The 27,496-nt window shown below is 34.8% G+C and overlaps 1 protein-coding gene across 4 annotated transcripts in view; it reads left to right on the forward strand.

The window, feature by feature from the left end:
* PACRG (parkin coregulated) overlaps positions 1 to 27,496 on the forward strand; it is a 210,588-nt gene that overhangs the window by 103,823 nt on the left and 79,269 nt on the right. For 3 of the 4 annotated variants that reach the window (XM_031061111.1, XM_031061107.1, XM_005416264.2), the window contains 2 exons: positions 1,467 to 1,638; positions 12,762 to 12,911. In XM_031061111.1, the coding sequence (XP_030916971.1) occupies positions 1,467 to 1,638; positions 12,762 to 12,911 (322 nt within the window). The remainder of the gene's footprint in view (positions 1 to 1,466; positions 1,639 to 12,761; positions 12,912 to 27,496) is intronic. The other variant, XM_031061119.1, reaches the window with a different exon arrangement.

Below are 27,496 nucleotides of genomic sequence, written 5' to 3' on the forward strand. Positions count from 1 at the left end.
AAACAGGAAATGTGAGTTTCCTTTGTCCTTCTCCTGCATGATCCACTACTGGGACTTGATTTCAATCACATCAGTGAATAGGTATTATGCCACTGCCCTTTTAATCTCCTGTAAGAGATTAACAATCAGTGTGTGAGAGGCTATGTTGGCGCTATGTCTGCCAGTAGTGAGACACTCACAGCAAATGCATAATACTGACTTTCAAGTATTAGTTCCAGTTAATTTTGATTTACATGGATTGATCTCTCTCAACATGAAAGATTGAAGTCAGTAGCTAAGGTGTGCCAGACCAGGATTCAGATCTGCTCAGTTAAGCAAGGAGAAAAATGAACCATGGTGTCAAACAGAGAATATCTATGTGCTACTTCCTGACTGTGTGGTTTATCCAAGAATTGTAAAGTTCGGTTCTTGGTTGCTTTAGTTCAGACTTCTTCAGTTCAAGTGAGACTGCAATTTCTGTTCTGAAATCAATGGGTGGGGTTTATTTTGCTTAACCTGACAAATTTTATCTAGGATATTTGGAGCTTCAGTTGGGCATATGTGACAAAGCTTGTTAGGTGTGAAGAATCTTACCTGGATACTACCAAATCTCACTGGAAAAATTGGGTAGCAGCTAAGCAGTGTTTTAAAGATGGAAGTGCATTCTTAAAGAGATGGATTGGTCTCCAAGTGATTTGGAGGATCATATTCTTTTCAGAGAAAATTCATTGCTGTTGAGTTACTTCTCAGCTGTATTCAGAGCTTTGACAGGCCATAAACTTCTGTTTCTCCCTGGCTAGCCTGAGTGTCTGTGGTAGAGTCCTAATGAGTAAAAGAAGGAAAAGGGAAGAAAACTAGAGTGCAAAATCCCTCCATAGCTTGTTAAGATTAGCATACTTTGTAATTTAGGATTGGAAGGAAATTCCTATTAAAAATAGGTACATAATTTCTATACCTTTTCTTCACAGTAGAGAACCATGGAATTTCTTTATAATTCTGCTCTTGAAATTAATAGGAAATAAACTAGGTCAGTATTCAACAAATTAGGGAATTATTGTACAAATATTGATGTATGTGCTGTACTCACAGGATTGTTTCTCTTATTTGTTGTTTTGAGTGTCCAAGTGAAGCTATAACATCAAATTTTTTTTAAAGAAGCAGAGTGTTGTTCTTAAAATGACTGGTTTGATTCCTGTGGGTAACTTGCAAAGTGTGTAAGCAAGAATATAAGACTCTGGTACTGACTTATCAAAAATTGAAAATATGTGGAAGTATATTAATTTTTATTCTCTTCTTTAGTTCTAATATTTCTGTATTTTAATATCTTGTCATAAACCATACCTGTGATTCAATATATACTGCAGTGATAAAAAACAAATTATTATTTTCTAAACATGCCGGTGTAAGTGGCATGAATTATCTGTTGGGCTGATCACATTGTATTAGTACTGAAAAATTGCATTTATCTGTTTATTTTGTATTTTCAGGTAGAGATTGAAGATCTGGACTATCATTACTTTCTGCCTTTGTTCTTTGATGGGCTTTGTGAAACGGAATTTCCATATGAGTTTTTTGCTCGTCAAGGAGTCCATGACCTGCTGGAGCATGGTGGAAGCAAGATTCTTCCTGTTGTTCCTCAGCTCATTATCCCAATAAAAAGTAAGTGAACATGTAGGAGAAAAATCCATAAATTGTATTTATCTTATGTAAATTTTTGAAAAGTTGCTAATTAAGCTGTAAAACATGACAGCCTGAACATCGCATGAAAATTATTGCAAATGTCAGTAAATTTTAACATATAAGGCCAGAAAACTTATGCCTTCAATCACTGATATGTGCAGTATTTCAGAATAGACTCTTGGGTTAATGTTTCTCTTATTACAGGGTTGCTCTTAGTCTTTGGAAATGTGAAGTGACATTTCCTTAGCTGATTTTCTGTATTTACAATGTAAATCTGCTACTGTACAGACCAGTTCATCTAAAATGAAAGGAGAAATCATCAGGTGGAATTTTAAAAATATTACTTTTGAAGATTTTATACAGTCAAACATAGCTTTTTTGTAGAAAGAAAAATTGTAAAAACCAATAAATTATTTTAAAACAAATTTAATACCACTAAACTTCAAGTGTATTACCACTAAAATTCATTTTCTTGAACCACCTAGTCTTTTAGATACATAGTTTTGTCCTTTCGTCTATTAAGGTCAGTACCTTGAAGAGATATTATTCTGAACCATCATCCTTCTCTAATTAGTTATGGTGATTCTTAAATCTGCATGCTACACTTATACAAATATATGCTCATTTTTGTTAAACTTGGCTTCTTTTTTATGATTAATCATTAATGGTATCATTGCTGTTCTTTTTCCTGTCCATGAGACAGTTCAGCTTTAAATACAATTTTGTAAAACAGGATGTGAATATAGTTTGGAGCCTGATAATACTGAAATAATAGTGTGGGAAGGGTCAGAATTGTGGTTTTTTAAATTCAATTTTTTCTCAGTTTAAAAAGATTGATTATAGATGTCACTATCTCTATCTTAACGTAGTTTTGAAAATGTCAAAAGGAATATATAATATTCAGAATGTTTACTCTGTGACACTTGAGAAAGGTTATGAAAACAACGTTACTGTTTTTTCACTCTAAAGGGGAAACACGTAAGGAGAGGAATGATATAATTTCTTTAGAACTGCATTGCCAACATCACCCAAATATATTTGCAGTAGTATCATGTTTTTTGAAAGGTGAAATTTCTTCAGAAAAGACTGCAGGTTTATGACAGCATCTCCTCAGTTGGGATTTAAAAGTCTTTCTGAGAACAGAATCTAGCTTAGATTTAATTACCTGGAAGCTTTAGCTGTTACACAGCATTTAGAATTAGAGTTTTCCAGGTAAGGATATTTTTATGGGTTTGATATGTAGTGTTAAGTCATAATTTATGGTGCTGGAACACATTCAAGAATCTGCTAGCTAAATTTAGTTGTTGTTTCTGCTTTATTTTATTCTAAAGTGCTTATTTTTTATTTTAAAAATGCTTTTCTATTAGTTTTAATATGTGAAGAATCTAAGTGTTATCAATGTTAAAGGCTTCTTCCTAATTAAAGCCACACTAATAGTGAAAGAAGACACCACCATCTCCAGGAGTCTGAAAATGTGTACTTTTAAGGGTTTTTTAATTTGCTATGACTGTGCAATACAGCAGTGTAGTTGTAGCTATACATTTCTGTGACTCGGCAGCATCCACAATAAACTCAGCTATGTTTTACACAGATTACTGTCTCTAAAGTGTCCCACTGGGTGAGTTATTTCTGATTAACCAGTCTTCTTCTAGACCACTACCATATTTCTACTGCAAAAGAGTGAATCAATTGATTGTTAGGAAAGTTAATATATATGATCTAGGGGAAAAGGCTAAAAAAGGTCAGAAAAACAACTCTACAGATAGAAAGAATGCTTTTAAAAGCAGTTTTCTGACTGGCATGGTCATCAAAGGAATATCTTAATGAAGACCTAAATGTTCTCTAAAGCATTTAAATTAAATATTAGAATTCTGTATTATATTTTAATGATTTAAGGAGGAATTTGTCTTCCAGCCATCCTTGCTTAAAGACCACACATTTGAACACTATATCATTAAAAATGAAAATAATATTATTTAATCCATCTGTGGGTTCTAAGCCCAAATACTTTCAATTTTTTTTCTTGTTAAACAAGCAGTGACTTAAGAAATGACAGGCAATTGAAATTAACAGGCCTGGATTCTCTTCTAAAATACCTGAAATATGATTAAAATAATAAAGAAGAATGCATTTAGTTAAAAAATAATTCCTGTTTTTTGTTTGTCACACTGGAAGGAACTTTTTTACTAGAAGGAATATTTTTACTGGAAATTCAGAGGAAGAAAAAATTCCTCAGGTTGTAGGCATTAATTTCTCAGAGAGAAAAATGTTCAAAATATATTTTGATATCTCAAGATATAAATTCAGAATATATTGTATCTTGCACTGGAAAAACATTATAAAATAGTTATAAATGCAGTCATTGCATGACATAAAACTCAGAAGAAACAAATTACTTGTTTATGTCAAACTTGTAAGGAATCCAACTAAAAATAAATATAGCACAAACAGAGAAAATGGGATTACTTAAGATATAGGACTTTTTGCTCCCTTTCACAGAAGATACAGGCAAACCAATTGTCTGAGTTATTCCAACTTCAGCAAAGATATATAAATTGAGATATATGACAAATAGCAAAGTACTTTGCAGCAGTATCATGACAGTTCTGATGCACAATAAACAGCCAGATATCTTCTTTGCCAGGAAGATCCATATTGCTATTGTCATATTACAGACAGGTAAAAAAGCAGAAGAAGGAGGCTAATTTTGCCCCACATTGCAGATTCATTGGTGGCAGAGAACTGAACAGAACCCAGGCACAGCCCCCTGGGGTAGTAAACAGAGATGTCTGTAGGTTACATGAGAGTTCCTTTATTTTTAGGAAACAGAGGAGTCTGTCTAACCTTTCTATGTTCTTCTCTGTGGTCATTATAGGAGTGTAAAATTCCTTTTGATGTTCATTTTTGGGAAAATTTTTTACTTTTAATCTTACATTTCCCATAATGAATGGATCAGAAAAGCCTTAAGTCCTTTTGGTGGCTTTTGTTAGGCTTCTGCAACTCTCAGATTCCTGACTTCAGGGTTCCCCAATGTTCTCTGTGTGACACACACGTGCAGACATAAATACTGAGGGAGCCAGAAGTTTCTGCACCTTTGTCTATTGTTTCTATGAGTAACATCAGGGACAAGCAACACAATGCATGGAAGCACCACTTCTGCTTTCAGAGGCAGCAAGCATGCTGCCATTCATTTGCTTTGCTGGCAATGGAGTTGTAGGAGTCTTCAACCCCTGCATGCATAAAGTCGCTAATTGTTACAGCTCCCACACTCTGACTTTTGCTAATGCAATTGTTTATGGAGCAACTTGGTGATATTTTCATCTAGATGTGTAAAAACAAAAAACAACAACAACAACAACAACAAAAAACCATAGCCAAAGAACCCAACTGTAAAATAAATCAAAATTATTTTTAAAGTGGCATTACTTTTAAAGTCAGATCATTTCAATAGTCTAATTTATAAATGCACTCCCACATATGAAGGAACAGTACACCATAGCACAGACATTGGAGTGAATGGCTAGAAATGATCAATAGGAAGATCTTCATATAGCTTTGCTAATGAAGATACTTAAGTGTTTGATTTCACATTATTATCTTGGATCACCCACTTGCCAGAATCTTCTCTGTTCTGTGCTGTGAATCCTAAAATAGATATGTAGACAATCTGAACTTAGGCCTAAAAGCTAGAAAAGCTCTCATTTTTGCACTTGTAACTTAAAAGGAAGTATTGTTTCTACACAATTCCAGTCAGCAGACCCGTTCTTTTGATTGAGTCCAAAAAGAATAATCTCCATCCTAAGGAACACTGAAGTTTTCCTTCTTGAGACTTTTACCATGCTGTTAAACATAACTTCTGTGATACAGTAAATGAAGGATACCTTAAACTTTGTTAAAAATGTTTAATAAATAGATATTTTTGTGAGTCAGATTTAGAGAAATTAATAGAGCAGTCCTCTCTCAGTGTCACCTACAGAGTCCTTTTTAATGTTTAATAAATTTCCAAATTAAACTGATTTCTCTTTTCTTATTGTTCACATTCTGTTTGCACTTGATTTCCATTTTCTTATTGTTCATTCTATTTGCATGAAAAATGTTGTCTTGGACTACAGTGTAGTTAACTCCCATTTAATGTCAAATCAGTGTCACTTTTGCATTTAGATATGCAAAGTTGAATGTGTTGCTAGCAGTTGTTCTAAGCATAGTCATAGTTCTCACATATTCACAGTATTTAGGAGTACTTAATGACTGTTAAATACTTCCTTTCACAAAGTTCGGCAATATTTTTATGGAATAAATATGGTTTTCTTTCTGCAAATCATATAAGTTGATTTCTCTCACCTACAGAAAGTAAGTTAAAACACTAATGTAATTGTAATTTTCTTCCTGGCTGACTGTTGTTCTTGAGAACCAATCCTGAGTATTAAGGTCACAGACTGAAAGATAAAAGCAAACAAGCATGCTTTTATAGACTTAAAATGCTTTTAAAGAAGTCAAAGCTCTCTGATTTTTTAAAATTGTTCTGATATTCAAATACTAAAGCATTTCCCCTGCAGGTTCCATCAACCAGTAGAAGTAGTTGCAATTAGGTTTTTGTTCGATTCTTCTTCCCAAAACTGGTCATTTCAGGCATTTTTAACTGCTTTAGGAAGTAGCTCCTTTATTACTCCTCTTTACTCGTTTCTGTGAGGAGAAACTGTGTTCCTTATTCAATAAAGATAAATCTCATCCATGTTTGGAAAGTGAAATCTGTAATTAACATCTCTGACTTTTAAAGTTGGAGTTAGAGCTATTTATTCCTGAATTCATAAATGTATTATATTTAGCATTTATTAGTAATTAATTTCATCTGCAATTTTATCACCCAGTTTTTCTGGTACAGTTCTTCAGAGTCAGTCCGTGTCTTGGGCATCTGGAATAACTTAATATCATCAGAAATCTTTGTTATCATCAGTGAAGACTCTTCCAAATCACATTTGGATCTAGTGGAAAACATGAAATTCAGCACAGATTCCTGCAAGGCCTTACCAGTGATATTCTTCCTCTGCCCACAGTTTCTATCTCTAAGTCACTATTTATTTCTATGGAAGCCATGGAGGTTCAGTGAGGGACCTTATTAAACTCCTTTTGAAAGTGTAAGAAAACTGTTTTATCAGGTTTTTCTTGTCCACATTCTTCTTCTTCGATGATCTAGAGAACATTTAGAATGCTAGATTAGGATTTGCAGTACAGATGCCTGTACTTCTTTGATTCTGCAGATCTTTTTTTTAATTGGCATCACATTTCAGTGATAGCAGACCTGTTTTCATCAGGAGGATGGATACTCAGTGCAGTTTTAGTATCTTAGCACAAAGGAAAATAGTACACCTAGGAATGGATAGAAATGGATAGAGACTGGCATAGTCAATCAGCAGGGTTTTGGGACTCTCTTCTAAGTGTTCTTTATAATACATAATTAAACTGGGTCCACAAATGTTAATATAATTCAAGCTTTATTCAAGGAGCTGATCTAGTAAAATGCTACAATTAGAAGCACAACTAAAGCTGAAAGAAGCCACCGACTGACTTTTTCTTCCATATTCTGCTATATCATGTTTTTTGAAAGCATCAGTGTTTCACTATGGATCTTAGCATTTTCTGTGCCTTTGGCTTTACAAAAAAAGGTCTTTGATGACAAAATTGGCATAAAGTTTTCATGCCTTACCCCCTATTTATCCTTCCCATTGTTTCACTGTAACACATCACTCTTTCAGTTGTACGGAAAGTAATTTTTGTACATCTCTGTTGTTGTTTCGATCGGGCTCTTACTGGACTTCTAAAAAGTACAGAACACAAGGTTCTTATTCTGGTTTTTATTCACTCTTGATTGAAATTATGTGTTTTGTAACAGTCTTCATTACTGTTCTGTAAGTTTAGCATAATACTATTATATAAGTACAGGTAGTTAAGTACTATGCACTGTGAAGATTTTGAACAAAATTTTGTAAGAGAAGTATGTATCACTTTAATCAATTGCATTTTGAGAACACTTCATGTTAGGGCTTCTTTAAACCTGACCCTGTGAATTTAAAATAAGACCTTGATCAACAAGATTAAGTAGATCACAACAGTCAAGTATTTTTATCCTGAGTGCTTTTTACCTCACTGGATACTCTGTGTATCTTGTTCTGCTTCAGGCAAAGAATTATCTTAGACTGTTGCCTCATTTACCAATTGAGTAAGAGATATAAATGCAAAATAAATTGGTTTTAATGTTTGGTTGCAAGTCCTAAATAGAAAATGGATAATGTTGGTGCACTTGTAAGCATAAATTCACAAGTGTATTTGAAAAAGAAGTTGAAGAGAAGAATTACATTATCAACATAACTTTTAATATAATGACCAAAATCTATAGTTAGTAGTTAAAGAAGAGACAGAAGTTTAGGCAAATTGATTTGATTCTGTAAAGCTCAGGATAGCAATGTGCTATCTGGGAGAGCATGTTCTGATTTGATCTCTTCTGTGGAACTATACTATGTCATGAAAAAGATCCACTGTGTATTGGCAGAAATGCTGTCTTGTTTCCTGGCTTATAGAATCTATCAATTTCATCTATCAGATGAGAACTGTGGCTTCTATTATAGACAATGTCTGGGACTGAGATAGGATTTTCCAAACCACCACATAAAAATAAAAGATATCAACTTATATAATTTCTAGGTCTTTGAGAAGCAGGAAGTATTACTCAAGAAAAAGATATGAATGTTTTAAAATAATTATTTTTATTGCTTTATATGTAAACATCTAGCTAAATGGATAAGCAAACAAGTGGCATACATCTTAAGGAAAGTTTCTGCTCTTAACGGAAATTAACAAAAGAAACACTAAATTTTCATCAGTTTACATGAATTGCCAATAAAATTTATCTGACATTAACAATACAGCGAATTAACTTTGATGCCTTGTGAAGGCTGACCTAGAACAAAGGCTAGACAGAATTAAAGTCTTCACTGAAGTCAATGAATTGGTATCTTATATTGCTTCATTGCTAACAAGCTTTAATAAACAAGGCTATGGAGTTTTAAATATGCTTTCACATTTCATAACTATTTCTTACTTTGGCTTTGAATGGTAGAAATAGAACAAACTCAGATACTGAGCTTTTAAATCAGATATTAGGCTGCTACCGTTGTAAAATTTTCTTTTATTTAAGAAAGTTATTATGAACTTCAGAAAATATTTGTTTGGAAAAGCTATAGCAGTACAAAATAACATATGTTTGAATGAAAAATACTTCATTATATACTTCAATTGAGCTATTATTTAAGCTGGAGGATTTCTTGGAAAACTATATCCTAAATCAGAAGCAAAATCTTCCAGTTCATACCATTTAAGTAGAAAACATCAAAACTACCAAGCAACAGTCAATTTATTGGCTTGGAGTGTTTTGCTGCTTAGCAAGAGAATGTTACAGTAGTCTAAAGGACCAAAGAAAAATACGTACTGATGAGGGAGGAAAGTCCTCTCAAAATCCTTTAGGGAGCAGAAAGGTATCTTTAACTGAGAAGTAAACCAGTTGTGTACTTTGCAGTTAGTATGAAGATCGATGTATTCGCAATAACAGATCCAGCAGACTTCTAGGCCAAGAGGCAACAGCCTAGAATGCTTTCTAAATTGGAATACTTTGAATATTATGCATCTTTCCTTCATTTGGGCTACACAGCTGTAGTGTACCAAGATTCATAATGGTCTGCTTTATTCCTGTGTAACGATACTAGTACTTTCTTCAATTTCTCTTAACCTCTGGATGCCACTGATATTTTCCAATGTATTGGAATATACTTTTTTTCAAATACTGCATTAATATTTTCTTCTTTTCATTCATGTGGGAGAATGGTTTGTGATGATGGTAGTACACATAAAATAATTACCAGATTTTAAAACGATAAACAGGTATTTGAAAGTGGTGTATCTTTGGGTCAGGGACTGCCTCTAATTGAATGTTTATAAAGTGCCTAATATAATCAAGCCAGGAGCTGGTTGACTGCTATGTGGGTGATGTGGCAGCTGAAGGCCTTTTGGGTACAGTGTTCATGTAATGATAGACTTTTCACTTATCAGAAAAGTAAGGAGATAGGTCAGCCGAACTGCAGCCTTGGACTTACAGAGGGTGGACTTTGGCCTGTTCAGGAGTACGTTTGACAGAGACCCCTGGGAGGCAGTCCTGAAGGGCAGTGGGGTCCAGGGAGGCTGGATGTTCTTCAAGGGGAAAATCTTAAAGGTTCAGGAGCAAATTGTCCCCATGTGCTGAAAGATGAGCCAACAAATGGGCCTGACTGAAGAGAGACACTTGTCTGGAATTCAGGGGATAAAAGAGAGTTTATGACCATTGGAAGAAAGGGCCGGCAATTCAGGAAGACTAGAAGGTTGTCATAATGTTATGCAGGGAGAAAATTAGAAGTTCCAAAGCCCAAGTAAAATTTAATTTGGCTACTGCCTTAAAATATAATAAAAAATATTTCTATAGCTATATCAGAAGCAAAAGGAGGGCCAAGGAGAATCTATCTCCAGTGTTTTACTGTTTGTAGGGGGAAGTATAAGACAAAGGATGAGGAAAAGGCTGAGGTACTTAATGCATCCTTTGCCTCCATCTTTAGTTATTTAGTAAAACCAGTTATTTTCAGAATACCCTGTATACCCCTGAGCTGGAGATAGGGATGGGGAGTAGGATGAAGCCACCATAATCCAAGGAGAAATGGTCAGTTACCTGCTGCTCCACTTGGACAGAGACAAGTCTATAGCATCAGATGGGATCCATCCAAAAGTTCTTTCTGGGAGTATTTGGACAGCCATTTCCACTTACATGACATACTCTGCATGCCTAGAAATAAGGTTTCTTATAGTCTGGGACAGCTTCTACAGTCCAGAAGTACTATTCCTGGGAGTGGGTACAATTTGTTAACAATTAAGAAGCAGTGATTTCTGTCAATTTTTAGTTTTTATATCCTGTAATTAATTTTGTATGTATTAATAATTAATTTTAATAATTTCTAATAATTCATTGAATTGTATATAAATATTCATTCATGCTTGTATGCATGACATAAACTATTGTACTGAAAATTGCCGGTGTTAGTGATAATTTCCGTATTAGTTCAGTTAGCTATTATTTATGTGTATGACAAGTTAGTAGTGAATAAATCTGCATGATGGAACCCCAAAACTTGCTCTTCTAACCACTCTTCCATGAAACTGAATAATGCCTGTTACTCTCTAACAGAGTATTTTCCTACCTGAGACTTGTCCCAATCTTTAAAATTCTATCTGGATGATTCTGTTTGCTAAAGAAGCCTTAGAACATCCATCCACAAAAGCATAATTTGGAATAGCCAGCCTCTTTGCTGGAACTTAACATGAGCATGCTGCATTGTTGGGCTTCCTATCCACACATTATTATGCTCAGAGACAATGTGAAATTAAGAGCAGCCTGATGACTACAGCAGGGACTATTGTAGAAAATAAGCAATATGGAATTCAGTCTGTATATTCATTTAGCAGTACTCCTTTAACTTGGATGAGGTGGATGAATAGTACCTTTTTACCTTGGACTTTCTAACCGTAGGTTCAGTATGTTGTTCACAAGCATGCCAAGAGGCACGAAGGGAGAGTATTTACTAGTTGATTTTTAGAATTGTCTCTGTCCATTCACACAACCAATCTGCCCTGCCCTTGGTTTGGAGATCTAACTCTGATTTTTAACACTCAGCAGGCATGTGATAAGCAGCAGAAGCAGGTGAGGTACAATGCATTTGCTTAAAGAGATGGAAAAACTGACGTTGCTCCTTTGTGAAAATACTACTTCATTCCCTATGAAATGGCGTTCCTGTGCTCTGATAAAACTCAGTACAGGAAATACTGAACATAGAATTGTAGAATCACAGAATCATGGTTTGGGTTGCAAGGGGGTTTTAAAGACCATTTAGCTCCAACACCTCTGCAATAAGTAGAGATATCTTTGATCCTAATACTTCCACTTGAAGAGGCAGTTCTTGAAGAAGTTACTAATAACTCCTCTTCAAATTTTATGGTTTTTTGCTACAATTTTTTTTCTAAATGCTTACACTTTGTTATGGTGTCTCAAATCACATATTTAAATATGTCTCTGTTTATAAAACATAGTAATGAATATGAGCTTATCTTTTTCAGTTCTGTCCCAATGCAATGATGTGTAGAAGTCTATGTAACTGCAGAACACCGGAGTATTGGACTGATATATAAGACCATACCAAATCTGACAACTGCTGACAAATTTATCCAGCTGCATAATTTCAGAAATACTTTTATAAATACATGGATTTTGCAAGGAAAAAAAAAGCTTATTTCAAGTGTGACTCATTTTTAATTACAAGAAAGAATGCAAAGCACTTGCTTTTGGTAAAATTAAAAGAGAAGAAACAAGAGGTTTTTATGAAATGTCTTAGTGTCATAAGATTAGAAGCATGACACTGAAAGCTAAGAGAAACATCTAAGTAGGCTAGACAAAACCTTTTTTTTTCCCCTAGAATGTTTTTCTTTTGAAAAAGCCTACAAGATTTGTTTGTTGGGGTTTTTCTTTCTATAAACATTTGCTTCATTGTACTGATTCTCAGAATAGTAGGAATTGTCAGTTGAATGAATAAAATGATCATTAATTAAATGAGTACAAACATACAAACACCAATTGTTGCACTAGAATGCATCTGTTGTCAACCTTTGCAGGTTGTCTTGCAGTTGTATAGTTCCATTGGCCCCAAGTGGTACTTACTGAACATTTATTTTTCATTTGTTTGGACCACGCCAGTATTATACAGGCAGCATGAGGGAATAATGAGCTGCATTCTTTGGGTTACTGAAGAGTCAGCACAAATTGTGGGAACAAATAACAATCAGACAAGGCAGTGTTTTATAACATCAGGACTGCAATCCATCTTTGGGATCTTTCTAAGCTGGGCTAATAAAGGCCCACTTACAATTCCCAACAGAGTATAGTTTAATTAAATTTGTCCATTAGAGGACTCCTCCCCCTCCCTTTACATTTTAGAAATTAATTCTGCTTTCTGCCTGTTGTTCTTTTTGCATCACAGATGCACTGAACCTTCGTAACCGACAGGTCCTCTGCACCACACTGAAAGTCATCCAGCACCTGGTGGTGTCAGCTGAAATGGTGGGGGAGGCCTTGGTGCCCTATTATCGGCAAATTCTCCCAGTCCTAAACATCTTTAAGCACATGAATGGTGAGTTATGCTAACAGACACTGTGTCTTTCAACTCCTAAGGCAAAAAGGGGCTTGAGGCAGGGTTAATTAACAATGTAGTTAAGATTTATTACTGTATATAAACTCAAATCCATTTGGAGCTCTAAATAATGTAAACTCCCCCTCTTACTGTTCCCTAAGGATGCACTGAAATTAACAATTTCATTTATTACTCCTTGCACGTACAGTTTATTTAACACAGTACAGAAGCAGTGAAGCAGTTCTATAATCTTCCAATAATTAAATTGTAAACTTTGTAACAGTCTTTTGAATACATTAATAAATTGCAAAGCTTTTTTCCTCCCTCCAACATGTTAGTTTAGTCCAGCTGTTTTATTCAATTCTGTGCTCTCCACAAGCAATTTGCTGCTACCAGAAGGTTTAGGAAAGATTAAAAATAAAAGTAGAGATCAAACTAATTAATTTGAGGGTTGAGAAAACTCCATGTCATAGAAGAATTTCAAGTTAGATGATATCGAGCAAAACAGTGAAGTTTGAAGATATTGCTGCATGCTTAGCAGGTTTCATTATAGAGATATTTAGAACTAATTTATATCTACAGTTAAGTATGTGTTTTCTTTGTAGTGCAGATCCCACCAGTTTCAGTCTTTAATGACTGCTGCTGTGAGTTCTATGTACTGTGAGTACATTTATACCACAGTCATCAGCTGAAATCAACATGATGTATATTGCTTTTGCCAAATTAATTTTTAAAATATTTTTTTGGTAGTAAATCTACCTGTACTTATTTTCAATTATCTACAATGTTACTGACTTAAAAATTCCTATTATTGACTTGTGGCCACATAGATGAAAAGAAATTAATTCCTCACAAGCTTTCAAAGGAGGGTTTTCATTAAATTCATGGCATTTTAAGAGTTCTCTGCAGGACTCCTTCCTATTATACTTTCTGTTTGCATTACTACAGAATATAATACCTTATACTCACTCTTTAGGAAGTATAAGATTCAAATCAGATTGAAAAATGCCTGTTCAGAGACTGACTTGAAGGCACAAATTAAATTTACATTTTAGATCTCTTCAAATACATGTACGTCTCTGACTTTACTTAGTGAGAAACATTCAGTAACATGGAATTTCACAAATGCAAGTTATTTCTGATGGCAGTTGTGGCTTTCCAGAAGTCCTGGGATGAAAGGTTATGAGTGAAATCTGTTGGCTGAACTTAAGCAGTTTCAGTAGGGCTCCTTTTGAATTGGAAGATTTCCCCCTAACACATCTAATTTCAGTATCTGGCACAAAACAAGACCGTAAAAATGACTCTCATTGATTAATGAATATACCACACATGCTTTTTTCCAAATTTCTGCCTGAAGTAGCCCATAAATTCTCTTGACTGGGCTTTTCTACAGTGATTTCAGATGAATAATAGGGAAAGCTCATGTGTAGCCAGGTACATAGCTTGGCAAGGCATTAAACACAATCTAAATATATCTTCAGTTCTGATTGTATTGTGAGCAAAATAAAACATATTTTCAACATATTTGTATGAGATATGTACTCTGTGAATTTGTGCCTATGTAAAACTACACTAAATAATGATACTTGACGTTAAAGAACTAAAGCCTCAAAAATAAATTAAAAGTAATAATTGAAAATTAGCTGATTTTATAAAGTCATTACTTTTTTAGAAATAAAAATTTTGAAACTTTAGTATTACCAGGAATGAAATAGATGCTATTTGCAAGGCCAACCATGTGAAACTGTTCAACTCCTTTGGTACTCATCTGAGGATGATAGGGAATACCTCTGTCTTCTCCTTCCACAAAAAGATTATGTTTCATTCCTCCTTCCCTGGTGGTTGGCAGAAAATACAGGATTCTTTCCTCCTCTTTCTATCTCACATAAGCTAATAGGCAGCTGAGGTGCTGGTGTTTGCTCCCAGTTATAAGGAAATTGCAGAGACTGATCTGGACTTTTTTCTTCACTGTTTATTTTTACAGGTGAAAGATGTGGTAAGTGAAGTGTTCTTCTTTCTTCTTTTCTGTATAGCTTGTGAAAGTAAGAACTGTGGTGCATCTTCCTGCACTTGTTTGATTTGCAGTCTGTTAAGTCAGACATTGTGGAAGTTTGTCCAGAATTAAGTTAACTGGAGGAAGCCATGTTTTAGTCACTGCCACCTCACTAGATCAGTATCTACCTGATGAAAGGAACTCTTTCCGAGATTCAGCGTCTGTGAATACCACTCTCAGTGTGTGTGATGTGAAGCTCGGAAACTTCCAAGCCAAAATTCTTTAGATACAAAAAGTTTCCATACATTAGGTGGAGGGTCAGAAATGTCATAAAAAGAGTATATTCCTTATTTAATAAAACACATGTGTTATTGCTATTGGTAATTTTTGTAAATTATAAAAAAGGAGAGCATCAATGAAAAACAAATTAGGAGTTTTAATCATTGAAAGCACACAAAATGTGCTCACCTAACTGAGTCACAAGATAGAGGTTTAAAATAAACAAATGCAATCTAAGTTATAAATGCTGGGGGAAGATCTGAGCCTCCTGAGAGAGACTGTGTGAAAGCCAGAGGAGAGGATTCCATTAACTTCTGAAGAGCCTTGTTAGTGAGCAAGGGACTTTTTGGTGCACAAAGCATATTCGGTGTGTCTGAATTTGTACCCTCTCTGGAACTTAGGCCCTCACTTCCAGTAGATGTTTCTTTTCCCTCGGATTCCTGAGTGCCCTGTTACAGAGCGTTAAGACATGAAAGAGCAGAGTTCTGCTGGTGATGTCACTCATGTCTTTATTGGTGGAGACAGGGAGAGCACCCTCACCATCTGGCCAGAGTGTGCTCTGAAACAGAGTTGAAGCTTTCTGCTGAAACTCTTGGCCAGAGCCATAAGGCTGACAGGAGAGCAAGAGAGGGGAACATGAGTATATTCCAGTGATTGAGGAAGAGGAATAGTGCTGTGACACAGGAGCTGTTTGTCTATTTTCTAGAGACTGGGAGGAGACTAACAGTCTCCAAGTAAGCTTCCCAACACAGGGATTATTATATAAATTTGCTGCTATATAAGATAAGAAACTAAAACTGTCATGATAGTGCTTATTAAGTCTTATTATATACTCTTTAATGGCACTGTAGTTATATGTGTAAGGTAAATGTATTCTTATAAAACTCATTTAAATCTTGTGAAGAGGGAAAGAAAATTCTGTATAGACTCAAAGGGACGTATTCTTTTGCATCACAAAACCCTATCTTTTATGTATCCTATTTTCTAAGCTGTCTGTTATAAATCTGTGAATTATCTGGAGTAAATACAATTTAAAAACAAATACAGGAAGCTTGTTATTTTATGAAAGCAGACAGAAGAGAAAAATAAAAGAGAAAAATGGAGAGAAAAAGGAGCCTTCAGAGCCTGGAATATGCTATTAGAGTTCATTTATGTCAGAATGATATCTGAAATAGAAACAAATTCATTAAAAGGATTAGACTTTTAGGAACAGCAAAATTCTCCTGATTGAGAGATTGATTTACCTGACTGGTAAATGAAAATTTCATGTATTTAGTTTAACAGCTATTTTCACGTTATCCGTTTATATTATATGGAGCAAGAACAGTTCTGCATATAAGGTAAAGTTAGATAAAACAAAATATTATTAGGGTTTACAGGCCTCAAAGAGAGGAGGGTGGGTTGCCACTGCACTGTGGAAGGTACTTCTCCAGCATGGTAATTTCATCTGTGACTTGTTACAGTCACTGTGAGGTAAACAGTGGAAGTAGGGCAGCCTGAAGTTTCTCTTGGCTGCAATAAAATTGCCTTGACACTATCAATAACTTAAAGCTCATGTAAACTTTGGACAGTCTCTACCTATGTAGCCAGTCCTTGAAAATAAAATTTTAGAGGTATGACTGAGAATACCTGATGCAGCTGTATTGTAGCATTCAACCAAGTGTGAAGCCACAAAACAGAATTATACTGCATGCTTTACAGCTCCTGAACTTCACTTGGGAAAAAACATTCTCTTGTGCGAAAGGTACTTCACATACTTTGGAGAACTCTATTTTACAAAATGCAGTAATATTGCACAGACTCTAAAAGGAAGAAGCAGGACCTAAGTGTTAAACGGCAAAAGCAAAAGACTGCCTAGAGGTACAAGTCCTCCCTGTGTTGGAGTTCAAGTATTTTCAGAACTGCCTATGTATTCCAGAGGCAGTGATGCTCCTCCAAGTGGTTCATAGTTATTAGTGAGAAGCAGCAATTATCCTTTAATGTGATTGAATATGCTCTAAAGAAAAATCTCTTGCCCAGAAGATTTCAACTGTTTGCTTCTTCCTACGGGAAATACAGAAGTCCTTTCAAAAGTCAGTCTTCTAAAATACTTTGTGTCTTGCCAACTCTGTGTTCAGAAATCTCAATCTTTCAGAATAAGAAAAATCCACAAACAAAAAAACCCAGATATCTTGAACATCAATATTTACAAAGTAATGTATTTGAGGCTCTCCTAATTTCTCCTATGAACTCCGAGATTTCAGACTATTCTCAGACAACTTTTCTCAGAGTTCTAGCTTTAGCTTTTTTTTTTCTTTCCTTTTAAACTGAAAATGGAGATTCCTAGAGAATTTGTTGATTCATGGTTGAAATTTGCATAAAAAACATTCAATGCTGTAAGATTATTGATAAAATAAACCATGCTTATATACTAGTAACATAAACTGTATTCTACAGTTTTCACATTGTTCTTATGCTTCATTTTGACATTTATTCTTCCTATTACTTTGCATGTTTTGCAAGATTTTCATTATTTCTAAGCTTTCTTTGAAATCCATCAGTTATAATTTCTGTAATTTGAGAACAAAGATTCTGATGTGGCTTTAAGGATACACACTTCAAAGGAGTAGGACCACCATGACAACACGGGTCTAAGTGAAGAAACTAGTTTTGATACATTTTCTGGGTTTTTTTTTTAATATATACCTTCAGTACAAGAGGATGCAGGATGTTCTGATTCATCAACATTTAATGAAAAATATTGTGATTTTCCCAAAATGACATCTGCCAGTAAATCACCTTTTTAAGGAGATGAAGACAGATTGATTGCACTCCAAAAATGTTATTACCATACTGCTGAGAAGCAAAATATATTTTTGTCATTCCCAACTGTGATTCATGATATTATTTCAATAGGCTTTCTGTGAATTACAGTTCTAAGGATATTTATTTAAGAAATATTCTTCAATGTTTTTAAGAGCATCAAAACATTTCTCATCGATGACATCCGCTGATGGTCTTTTAATGGTATTTTTCAAAAATGTCTCAAGTTTTTTTGTCAAGAGTCTCATCTTGAAAGTATAAGTCTCACAAAATAGTGTTTTATGTTGTAATTGAGTAAGCAGGAAAGTGATCCTCAACCATTATCATCTGTTGTCTCACCTTTTCTGCATTGATCAATCTCATTTTTTTTTCAATGACCACTTGCATATAAAGCTACAAGAAATTCACTGGAACTCTGAAGCACGGAAATTGGGAGTTACCAAGATACACCTGTATTAGAGCATTTGTTGCTTTAGTATCTTCAATACAAACCATGTGATTTTAAGTTGATTATATAGTAAACTTCTAATGTGTAATCAATACTCTGTAAGGTATTTTCTAACACATTGAGGGAATCATTGCACTTAGATCATAATTGCTGGGTAATTTCTAATTACTATATCATTTCTTAGACCTGAAAATACAGCACAAGTCTGCAAAATAGAATTGATTCAGCTTTGATTAAATTGAAGCTATTCACACTTAGCACTTACTTTTAATGTGTTAATAGTCTAATTAATTCAGCATCTTGAATTTTTGATAAAAGAAAAATTAAAATCTTCCCATGTCAGAGGGTGATACATTACATCCAATATTTTCTTTTTCACTTTTCAGGGTTTTTTTTAATTTTTTGGGTATTATGACTCGAGAAAATGAGTGTTTGATTGAATGAAAAACAGGGTGTGTATGAGTTAGGACTTCTGAATTCACAGAAAATTCATGGACAAGCAAAATATGGAAACATTAAATTCTTCCTGTGCTTCAGTAGAAACATTTGTAAAATTGAACATCTGTAAAACCTGAAAGGGCTTGTAGGCCTCAATCAGCTTTTTGTTTGGCAATTAATCAGAGCTTTCACAAAATACCAGAAGTGTGGTATGTCAGTGAAACATAATTTTCAGAGTTAAGGATTCAAATCATGCTTTGCTCCAATACATTTGTTCTATTTGTGTTTCTTTGGGAAATAATTACCATGGAAATACCATGTTTGAGGAAGATTTGGACATTCAGGGCTAGACTTGTGCAGAATTACAGTAGCATCTCTATGCCTGTTTATACTAGATGCTAATACCTGTCTTAACATCAGCAGATGTATATCTGGCCTTCAAATGGGACAAGAAAGTGATTAAGTTCCCTGAGAAGTTCATAGAGGAAGCCTGCTTTGAGCAAATCTAATGCATAGCTGTAGTACTAACAACAAAACACAACATGAATAGTTATTTTAATTTATTTTTCTTGCAGCTTTATTTGTGGCTCGTTTGGCATTGGGTTGGCTAAGAAGGCCAATGGCATCCTGGCCTGTATCAGTAATAGTGTGGCCAGCAGGATGAGGGAAGTGATTGTCCCACTATACTCAGCACTGGTGAGGCCACACTTCCGATTCTGTGGTCCAGTTTTGGGCCTCCCATTGTAAGAGGGACATTGATGTGCTGGAGTGTGTCCAGAGAAGGGCAATGAAACTGGGGAAGGTCTGGAGCACAAGTCTTTTTGCAGCTGAGGGAGCTGGGAGTGTTTAGCCTGAAGAAAAAAAGACTCAAAGGGGGTCTCATTTGCTCTCTAGAACTGTCTAAGCAGAGGTTGTTGCATGGTGGGGGCTGGTCACTTCTCCCAAGTAACAAGAAATAAAACAAGAGGAAATGTCCTCAGGTTGTGTCAGGGAAGGTTTAGATTGTGCATTAGGAAGAGTTTCTTCATGGACAGGGTCATCAAACATCGAAATAGACTGGAAGTGGTGGGGTCACCAACCCTGAAGCTGTTTAAAAGACTTGTAGATGTGGCACTTTGTGGATATAATTTAGTGGTGAACTTGAGGGGGTTAAGTTCGTGGTTCGACTTCATGATCTTAGAGGTCTTTTCCAACCTAAGCAGTTCTATAGTTCCATGCTATTTTTAAGAAAAGAAAATGCATGTACAATTTTGCAAGCTGGAACTAGAACCCACAGTTCTCAACTGCTGTTCGACTTGTGTAACTGCTTCGTCTGTAACTTCTTCTTTGGATTGGAATTCTGAACTCTTTGCTGAACCTAAGTGAACCATAAGGGATGGTGCAGGCTGGCAGAGATTCCTCTAGAAAACACTACCCACAGAGTCAGCTAGTTTAGCACACATCCCAGTTTGGTGGAATTGCATAGCCATAGGTTCACAGTTCCCTAGCTGTCCTGGGGGGATCAGAACTTCACCTGCCATTCTGCAGTTCTGGATAAAGGCCTTTAAGTTTTGGAAGAGGATAGTTCATACATGTGCCTGAACTTCTCATTTTCAACTGAGTTGCTATAAGCAGCTCCCTGTGGACTTCCTTGTCACTCTTTTCAGGCTCTTGATTCAGTTTGCAAAGAGTTGAGACACCTACATTTGTTCTCTAGATATTAAGACTGTCTTTGGATCTGCCCCTTACAATGTAAATTGTTTTTACAATTGTGCCCCTTATAATTGTAAAATTTGACTACTGCCCCTCCAGCTAGGAGTTATTCCTTTCTGCTGGGTAATTAATTTCTATATTTCCACACAATAGGTTTGCAGTTGGTTGTTGGGATTGAGAAGTGATTTCTTTAGTTGGACTTCTGCTGTTGACTTCACGTACAAGTACTTTCAGAGTACACACTAAGTAATTCTGAGAAAAATACTTGTTTTCTGCATAATTCTTTTAAAATATATGTTTGCAAACAAATTTGTCTTAAGTTTGAGGAGACATATGATTTCAGCTTGTCACATTTATTAAGATGGCATTTTTAAATTTTAAATATACATCTGAAATCTGGGTTCACATAATAATTTTAAGTTGATTATGTTTGCTTATTGCAGATGTTTTTATTTGTGTGTTCAGTTAGTTCTGAGAACTAATTATAACTGATGGAATTCCATTTTCTGTTGTGAGAAAAATATTTCTGAGAAAATCTGTGTGAGGATGCCAAAACTGAAGAAATGTGTTCCGCACCCGGCTTTCTGTTCTTATATTAATAAAATAAACCCTAAAACCAACAGGTAGTGGGGAGAGAGAGCCTTGGGAGAGAGGGAAGTCCTTGTATGGGTAACAATTTTCTTGTGGCATTTCTCTCTCTCTCCCTCAAGGAAAGCAGATTAAAGCCCCATATAATGGAATGATACCGGTGGGAACATAAATATTGCAGTGTGATTAAACCACCAAAATACTCGGGTGATTAAAGTGCTTCAGGTCTTTCAGTTATTATTCTGTTATATCATTTCATCTCATTTCAAGATGTTGCTTTTTTCATAGTTTTTGAAGAACACTCTAGGCAACAAAATTGATTTTGTGAGGCCCATAGCGTTGGACTATTGATTTATTTTTTTATATTGCACATCCATCATCTTTGTTTTCAGACACTCCAGCAAAAATATGTATTCTTGTTATAACATCATCTGGCTGTCCGAATACTGATGCAATTAGTGCATGGGAATCTTTGTGTCTTTGACAGGACTATACTAGCTGAGAGGTACCCTTTTGACTTTTCTCATTTGAGAATTAGGTGAAGTAGATCAGACATTTATGATCAGAGAATTTGCTCACTAATGTAATCTAATTCAAAACTTGGAAGTTTTAGCTAGAAATTATATTTTTGGGGCGAATAAAAAGTCAAACCAATCAACCAACCAAACCAATCCAAACGAAATCCAAAAGCAAATTAGCAATCCCCAGAACACCTGATTTTATGTTAAGACTTTCCACTGTGTTAGGTTCCCTGTTATTTTTGCTTTAAAAAGGTAATCCAAAATTCAGCAAATATAAGAAATACCAAAGCTATTGTTCAAGTGTCTCTCTTCTCACTTTGTTGTGGGTATTATGATCCAGTTTCTAAGAAAAAGAATGTGTCACAGTACATAACAAGAAATCAGATCAATATATAATTAAGGATGTTAATAATTTCTCAGATTTAGCAGTTGTTGAGCTACCCTTGAGCTCAGCTGACAAGTGACATGACAGTGATGGGGTTACTTGTGCCTACTTTCTGCCTTTGATTCTCCTGGCCAGTGATCAGAAGCTCATTTAAGGATGAATGAAATGGGAAAGGATTTTGGCCAATATTCAAAGCAGAGGTTGTCAAGTAGTACTGTACTTCTTGTCTCAATGCAAAATGCCTTTTCTACTTCCATAATGCTGGGTATTGGTTAAGACATTGATATTCTGAAGTGATTTTCTATAGTGTCAACAGTAATTGTGTACATTCTTTTTCACTCCCAACAATCCCTGTGTATTGATATGTTGTTTCTTGCTTTTTACTTAATGTTCAATTCTTAAAGACAGAAGCAGATGCATTTCTGATGTATTTGTATGGGGTTTTTATGATGAGTTAATAATCCATGGTCCCTGACTAGGATTCTGAAGCTTTACAATAATTCAACTACACAACAATGATGTGTCATTGAACTGAGATAAGGATCATGGTTTGAAATTAAATTTAAGTGTAGTTCCTTATATTAAGTATATTCCTAAAAATTATTCCTTAAATTCCTTATATTTCTCTTAGGAGTATGTTAAAGTATAAGGTAGTAGAAACAATGTTGATCAATTTATTCTTTTATGTACTTTAAGAGAGCAGAAATTATAATTAGACACAAAAATTCTGAATATTTCTGTAGCTAGCAGAGTGTAAGGAAAAGTATACAACTTTTAGCAAATAATTAAGGAATGAAATTGAATGCATAAAATGGAAATTTTTGTTCAAAGAATGTTCTCTTGCAAACCTCACCTTTGTGTCTATCAGCCCTCCTTTTTCTTCCTAGCATTTTCTCACATTTTTCATTCCCTTCCTAATCTCATTGTATTTTACGTTAGCCCTACTTTTGAAGACTTTACTTTTAATTTTTTAATCTAATTTTGAAAATAAAAAATTCTTTTCTGCTTTGCTGGTTTACTATTATTGTCAGTGTCTTTGTGTAAGGAGGAAAGAGTCCTTCAGCAAATGCCACCAAAAGAAGTGATATAAATTTTAAGAATTAACTGAAGAATTATCTTTAAGGATTAACTCCTGCTCAGTCAAAGCAAATAGGAGGGAACATTACAGAGAAAATAAAGTTTTTTATTACGTCTATCCAGTAAATTACATGTTTAATAAATCTCTCCTCACTGAGGGAAGTATAATGCAAGAAAACAGTATAGATCTGTTTTGAAACTGAGAAAGAAAATTACCTAATATTTTCATTGTAGAGGAAGTTATTGAAATTACTGTAGCTAATTTCTGTGATGTACGTGAAGGTACTTCTGAGGAATTTTTTTTCCTTGAGATGATTTTCCTTCTTGTTATCAGTTTAATACTTAGAAATTTCCATCTCTTCCTTGCTATTGTCTCAGAAATTGTCCATCTGTGTGTTGTGATTTGATAAGCAAAGTGAATATACTTTTCAGCCATGCTGGCTGGACTGAGTGTACATGATAGAAATGAAAGGAACAAAGACATATGTCAAGATACCTGATCTCTTTAGGTAGCGGTATTTTGGTTTGAGGAGAACCTAACACTAAGAAAAAAGCTTTACGGATAAATATAAGAGTATGATGTAAAATGCTGATCTATACTTTAAACTATACATAATATATTGTAGTCCTGACTAGCAATGGAAAGAGACAAAATGTATTCAGAAAGGTTGGATATGTGAAAGTTTCATCTTTGGAGCAACCTGTCTCCACTGATTGCAGGGAGGGCCTAGAGAGGTTAGCCTTTTTAGGGGGAAAATTAGCTTTGGTGAGTACACTGTCTGTCCATGGGTTAGATTTCAGAGAGAAGCAGACTGTCCCAGTAGATTAATCTATCCCAAAAATGACAATTGCAAATCAAAACTAAACAGTGGAGCGGTCATAACAGGAAAATCCTCAGAGATGCTCATGATTACAACTTAGAAAAATAAATGTAAGGCATATGGATAATCTGAGTTGCAATTGCAGTCTCTGTAATAAAAACATGTGGTATGCTATTTGAGCAGCACCACAAATAGTTTCCACAGGCATTATGAAAAGGCAGTTTCCCTGTGGCACCAGAGACATCCTTGTTAGGCCCTAGAATCTCTTCTTGAAAGATTGTTTGTATTTTCTTTCTGTTAGATTAACTCACACATAACTTATTTAACCACCTGCTAGTAATGCAAACAGTTTGATGAAATCAGACATGAATGATTTTGTTGCCTTGGAGTATTTTTTCTTTTATGTAAACAAACACTGTCATAGGGAAACAACTGTGTCATAAGCCCCCACCAGGAAGAGTTCCAGCAAACTTAAAAGATCAGTAGTGGTTGGCATACACATATTTCTGTGTGAAAGGGAAAATAATGAACCTTCCATCTGAAATAATGCGTGTGTAAGGATGGAACCAGAAAACATGAGAAGTGTGTGTGTGTGTGTGTGTGTGTGCGTGCAAATTTTATTTTTTTAATGAAGGCAGATCTATAGTGAAGATTCTGTTAAATTATTCTTGCAAGTTTAGCAATTCAAGGTTCTAAGATGCAAAGATTATTTCCTGTATTCTTGAAACTAAACAGAGCATCTCTTCTACATATTTTTATTGAACTTACAGAAAGTATTCTTGCTTCTGTGGCTGAAACTGGTAGGTAGTGAAGTGACAATATTTCATGTATGTAATCCCAGAAAAATCCCATGTAACTCAAAGTAGGACCAGAGACTTGTTTGTAGAGGCCAACTGCAAAACAAGAATTATGTGTGTGGCCTTAAAAAAAAAAAACAACTCCTTTTTAATTAGGTTTCAAAATATTGCATAACTTGAATGGGATATATAGTATGGGTGTATTGTACATTTAAATATAAATAATAGAGTATATGATCATGCAAGAAGAGTATCCCAAGCCTTTGCTTTTTTTCCCCTGAAGGCTTTTCTTTTTGGAAAATAATAAAATTAAGAAAGTCTTTATATTTACATTATAATATTCTTAATCTAAGACATACAAAATACAGGTTACTATTTGTTTTGTGTTCTGATCTGATTTGATAAATAAAGGTGAACCTAAATAATAATTCAGAGTCTGGAATAATAATTATAATTAATATAAGTCTGGAATAATAATTCAGAGAGTCTGGAACTGTATTTTGTGGGAATCTGATTTTCAAATTTGAAATGCTGGTAATTGAGAGAAACTTGCTAGACCCCCTTTTCCCTATTCTAGTTAGACACAAATGTTTTCTGCATTGCCTTCATAAAGCCATGTTCTCAGTCTCTTCTTCGCAGAAAAGGAAATTTAATTTTTGATCCTCAGAAGTGTAAAGTACATCTTCTTACTATATAATACAAAAATTAGCATCTATTATTCTTACAGTGTGAGATATTACGCAGTACTCCCAGCTTGGTTTTTTTGTGCTTAGTTTCTGTGCTGAAAACAAGTAGCGACCATTTGTTTTGTTCACTGCAGTGTCTAGATTTGGGCTGTAGCAGAGACAATGGGGCTATATTCTTATAGCTAACTTGAAAAAAATAAGAAATAGTGAGTTCAAGCACTGGTTCCCTGATCATCCGTGTTACTTAACTGTTAGCACTGTGCCTGGCATGATTTGGCCTGTGCTGAGTGACACGACTGAGATGCAATTTTTTATCTGTGAAGCATATACAGGGTGATTCCTCCAGTAGATAGTGTGGACAAAACTTTTGTGGCCTGGGTACATTCTTCCCCTGGCAAAAGACATCTAGACACCTGGGCAATCTGAGTAGTTAAACAAACAATGGTCCTCAAATATCAACCTACCTTTAAATTATCTTTATATACTCTTTAGCAATTAGAAAATATTTGTTAAATGGCTGGAATATATGCAGATTTTTCATTGATTTGTTCTGTTTATGGGTTTGCATTAGTTAGATACAGAAATTCAGACAGCAAATATATAAAAGGTGCATGTTAAAACACTTGATGGGGTATTTTGAAGAGTGAAGACAACTGTATTTCAGTTGAGAATCTGGATAATGCAATAAAAATACATCAAGCTTTTTTTGTAATATTTAATCTTTAAAAAATATTAACATTGCTTTTCCTTTTTTTAAAATTTTGGGTTTTTTACTTCTGATCTAACGGAAGTACTTCTCATAACTGCAGAAGAAATATACTTGTTCTGCTTCGAGTGCCATTAGATATACAAAGTATGTCATTCCGGGACAGGATTCTGCTCACATTTACGCTTCTGTAATTAACATTTACCATGTTTTGTCCAGTGCAATTGTATGTCAACATTGGAAGAGAAAGTTCCCCCTTGCTGCATTTTTTAGAATGACAAACAATGTGCTGTTTATGTAGAGGAGCCATATAGAGGCAATGTCTCTACTTCCCATATCCTTGTTCACATTGAGACAAGTTTTTATAGTTATTAATCCCAGTGAAACAATTGCCAGGTGGAAACAGAGGATTTCATAAAGTGAAGGCCTGTTCAAAATCTTAATGAGAACAGAATCTGGTGCTCACCAAAAGCAGAAGTGCTTAAATGCAGAAGCCCACATTATCAGATGCAGTGGCAATCACCGTGCCACAAGTCATTTATCTGAACACTAATTATGTTAGATATGCATATATTAATTATGTATTATGTTTCCTTTTACATAAAATTATCTTCACATTGGAAGTAATTGTGAGCATACATGTTTTAATTCCTGTTACTTTGATTTTTGTGTAACACCTATCTCTGGCCAGGACAGGAACAAAGTGTACCTTTTCTACTATTTGTTTCTAGCCAGAAATCCCATTTAACTCCTGCTGTATTATCACTATAGCATTAAACTATGATTGCTTATCTTCCACAGTAGGGCTGCATGTGTTTTCAATATGAAAAAAAGTCAAATTTTATGAATTCATGAAAAAGGATAGGCAAGCTCTTCAGCAATTTCAGCTCTGTACCTGGGTAACTTTCTGGTCTCAGAAATTTTTATGGAATTCACCACTGGGTAACTTCATTGCTTTTCTTTCAAGAAGAGGCTTCCTTTGAAATTTAGCTCAACCATAAATTTGTGATTTCCCACTGTGGTTTGGGGTAGACTGAAATACAAACAGGAAGTGGGAATGCTCTTAAAAATCCATCAACAACTGGGGACTGAGATGTAAAGCTTAGCATCTGGGTGCGAACATATGTGATGAAATGACATTGTGGAAATCAAGAGTCTTTCGCAGAACTTATATGAAGTGTACAAATTCCAAATATTAAAGCTTATAAATTATGAGAAAATCTATAGTGATACATGTAGATCCACACAATAGTTATTGTCAAATGTCTTTAGAGAGGTGTTAATTTTATTTCAAGACCTTACAAAGTATGGAATTTATTTTAGTTCAAAAGACAACAAAAATGGTAGCATTG

The sequence above is a fragment of the Geospiza fortis genome, unplaced genomic scaffold, assembly GCF_000277835.1.
Source record: "Geospiza fortis unplaced genomic scaffold, GeoFor_1.0 scaffold41, whole genome shotgun sequence".
NCBI classification, from domain to species: domain Eukaryota; kingdom Metazoa; phylum Chordata; class Aves; order Passeriformes; family Thraupidae; genus Geospiza; species Geospiza fortis.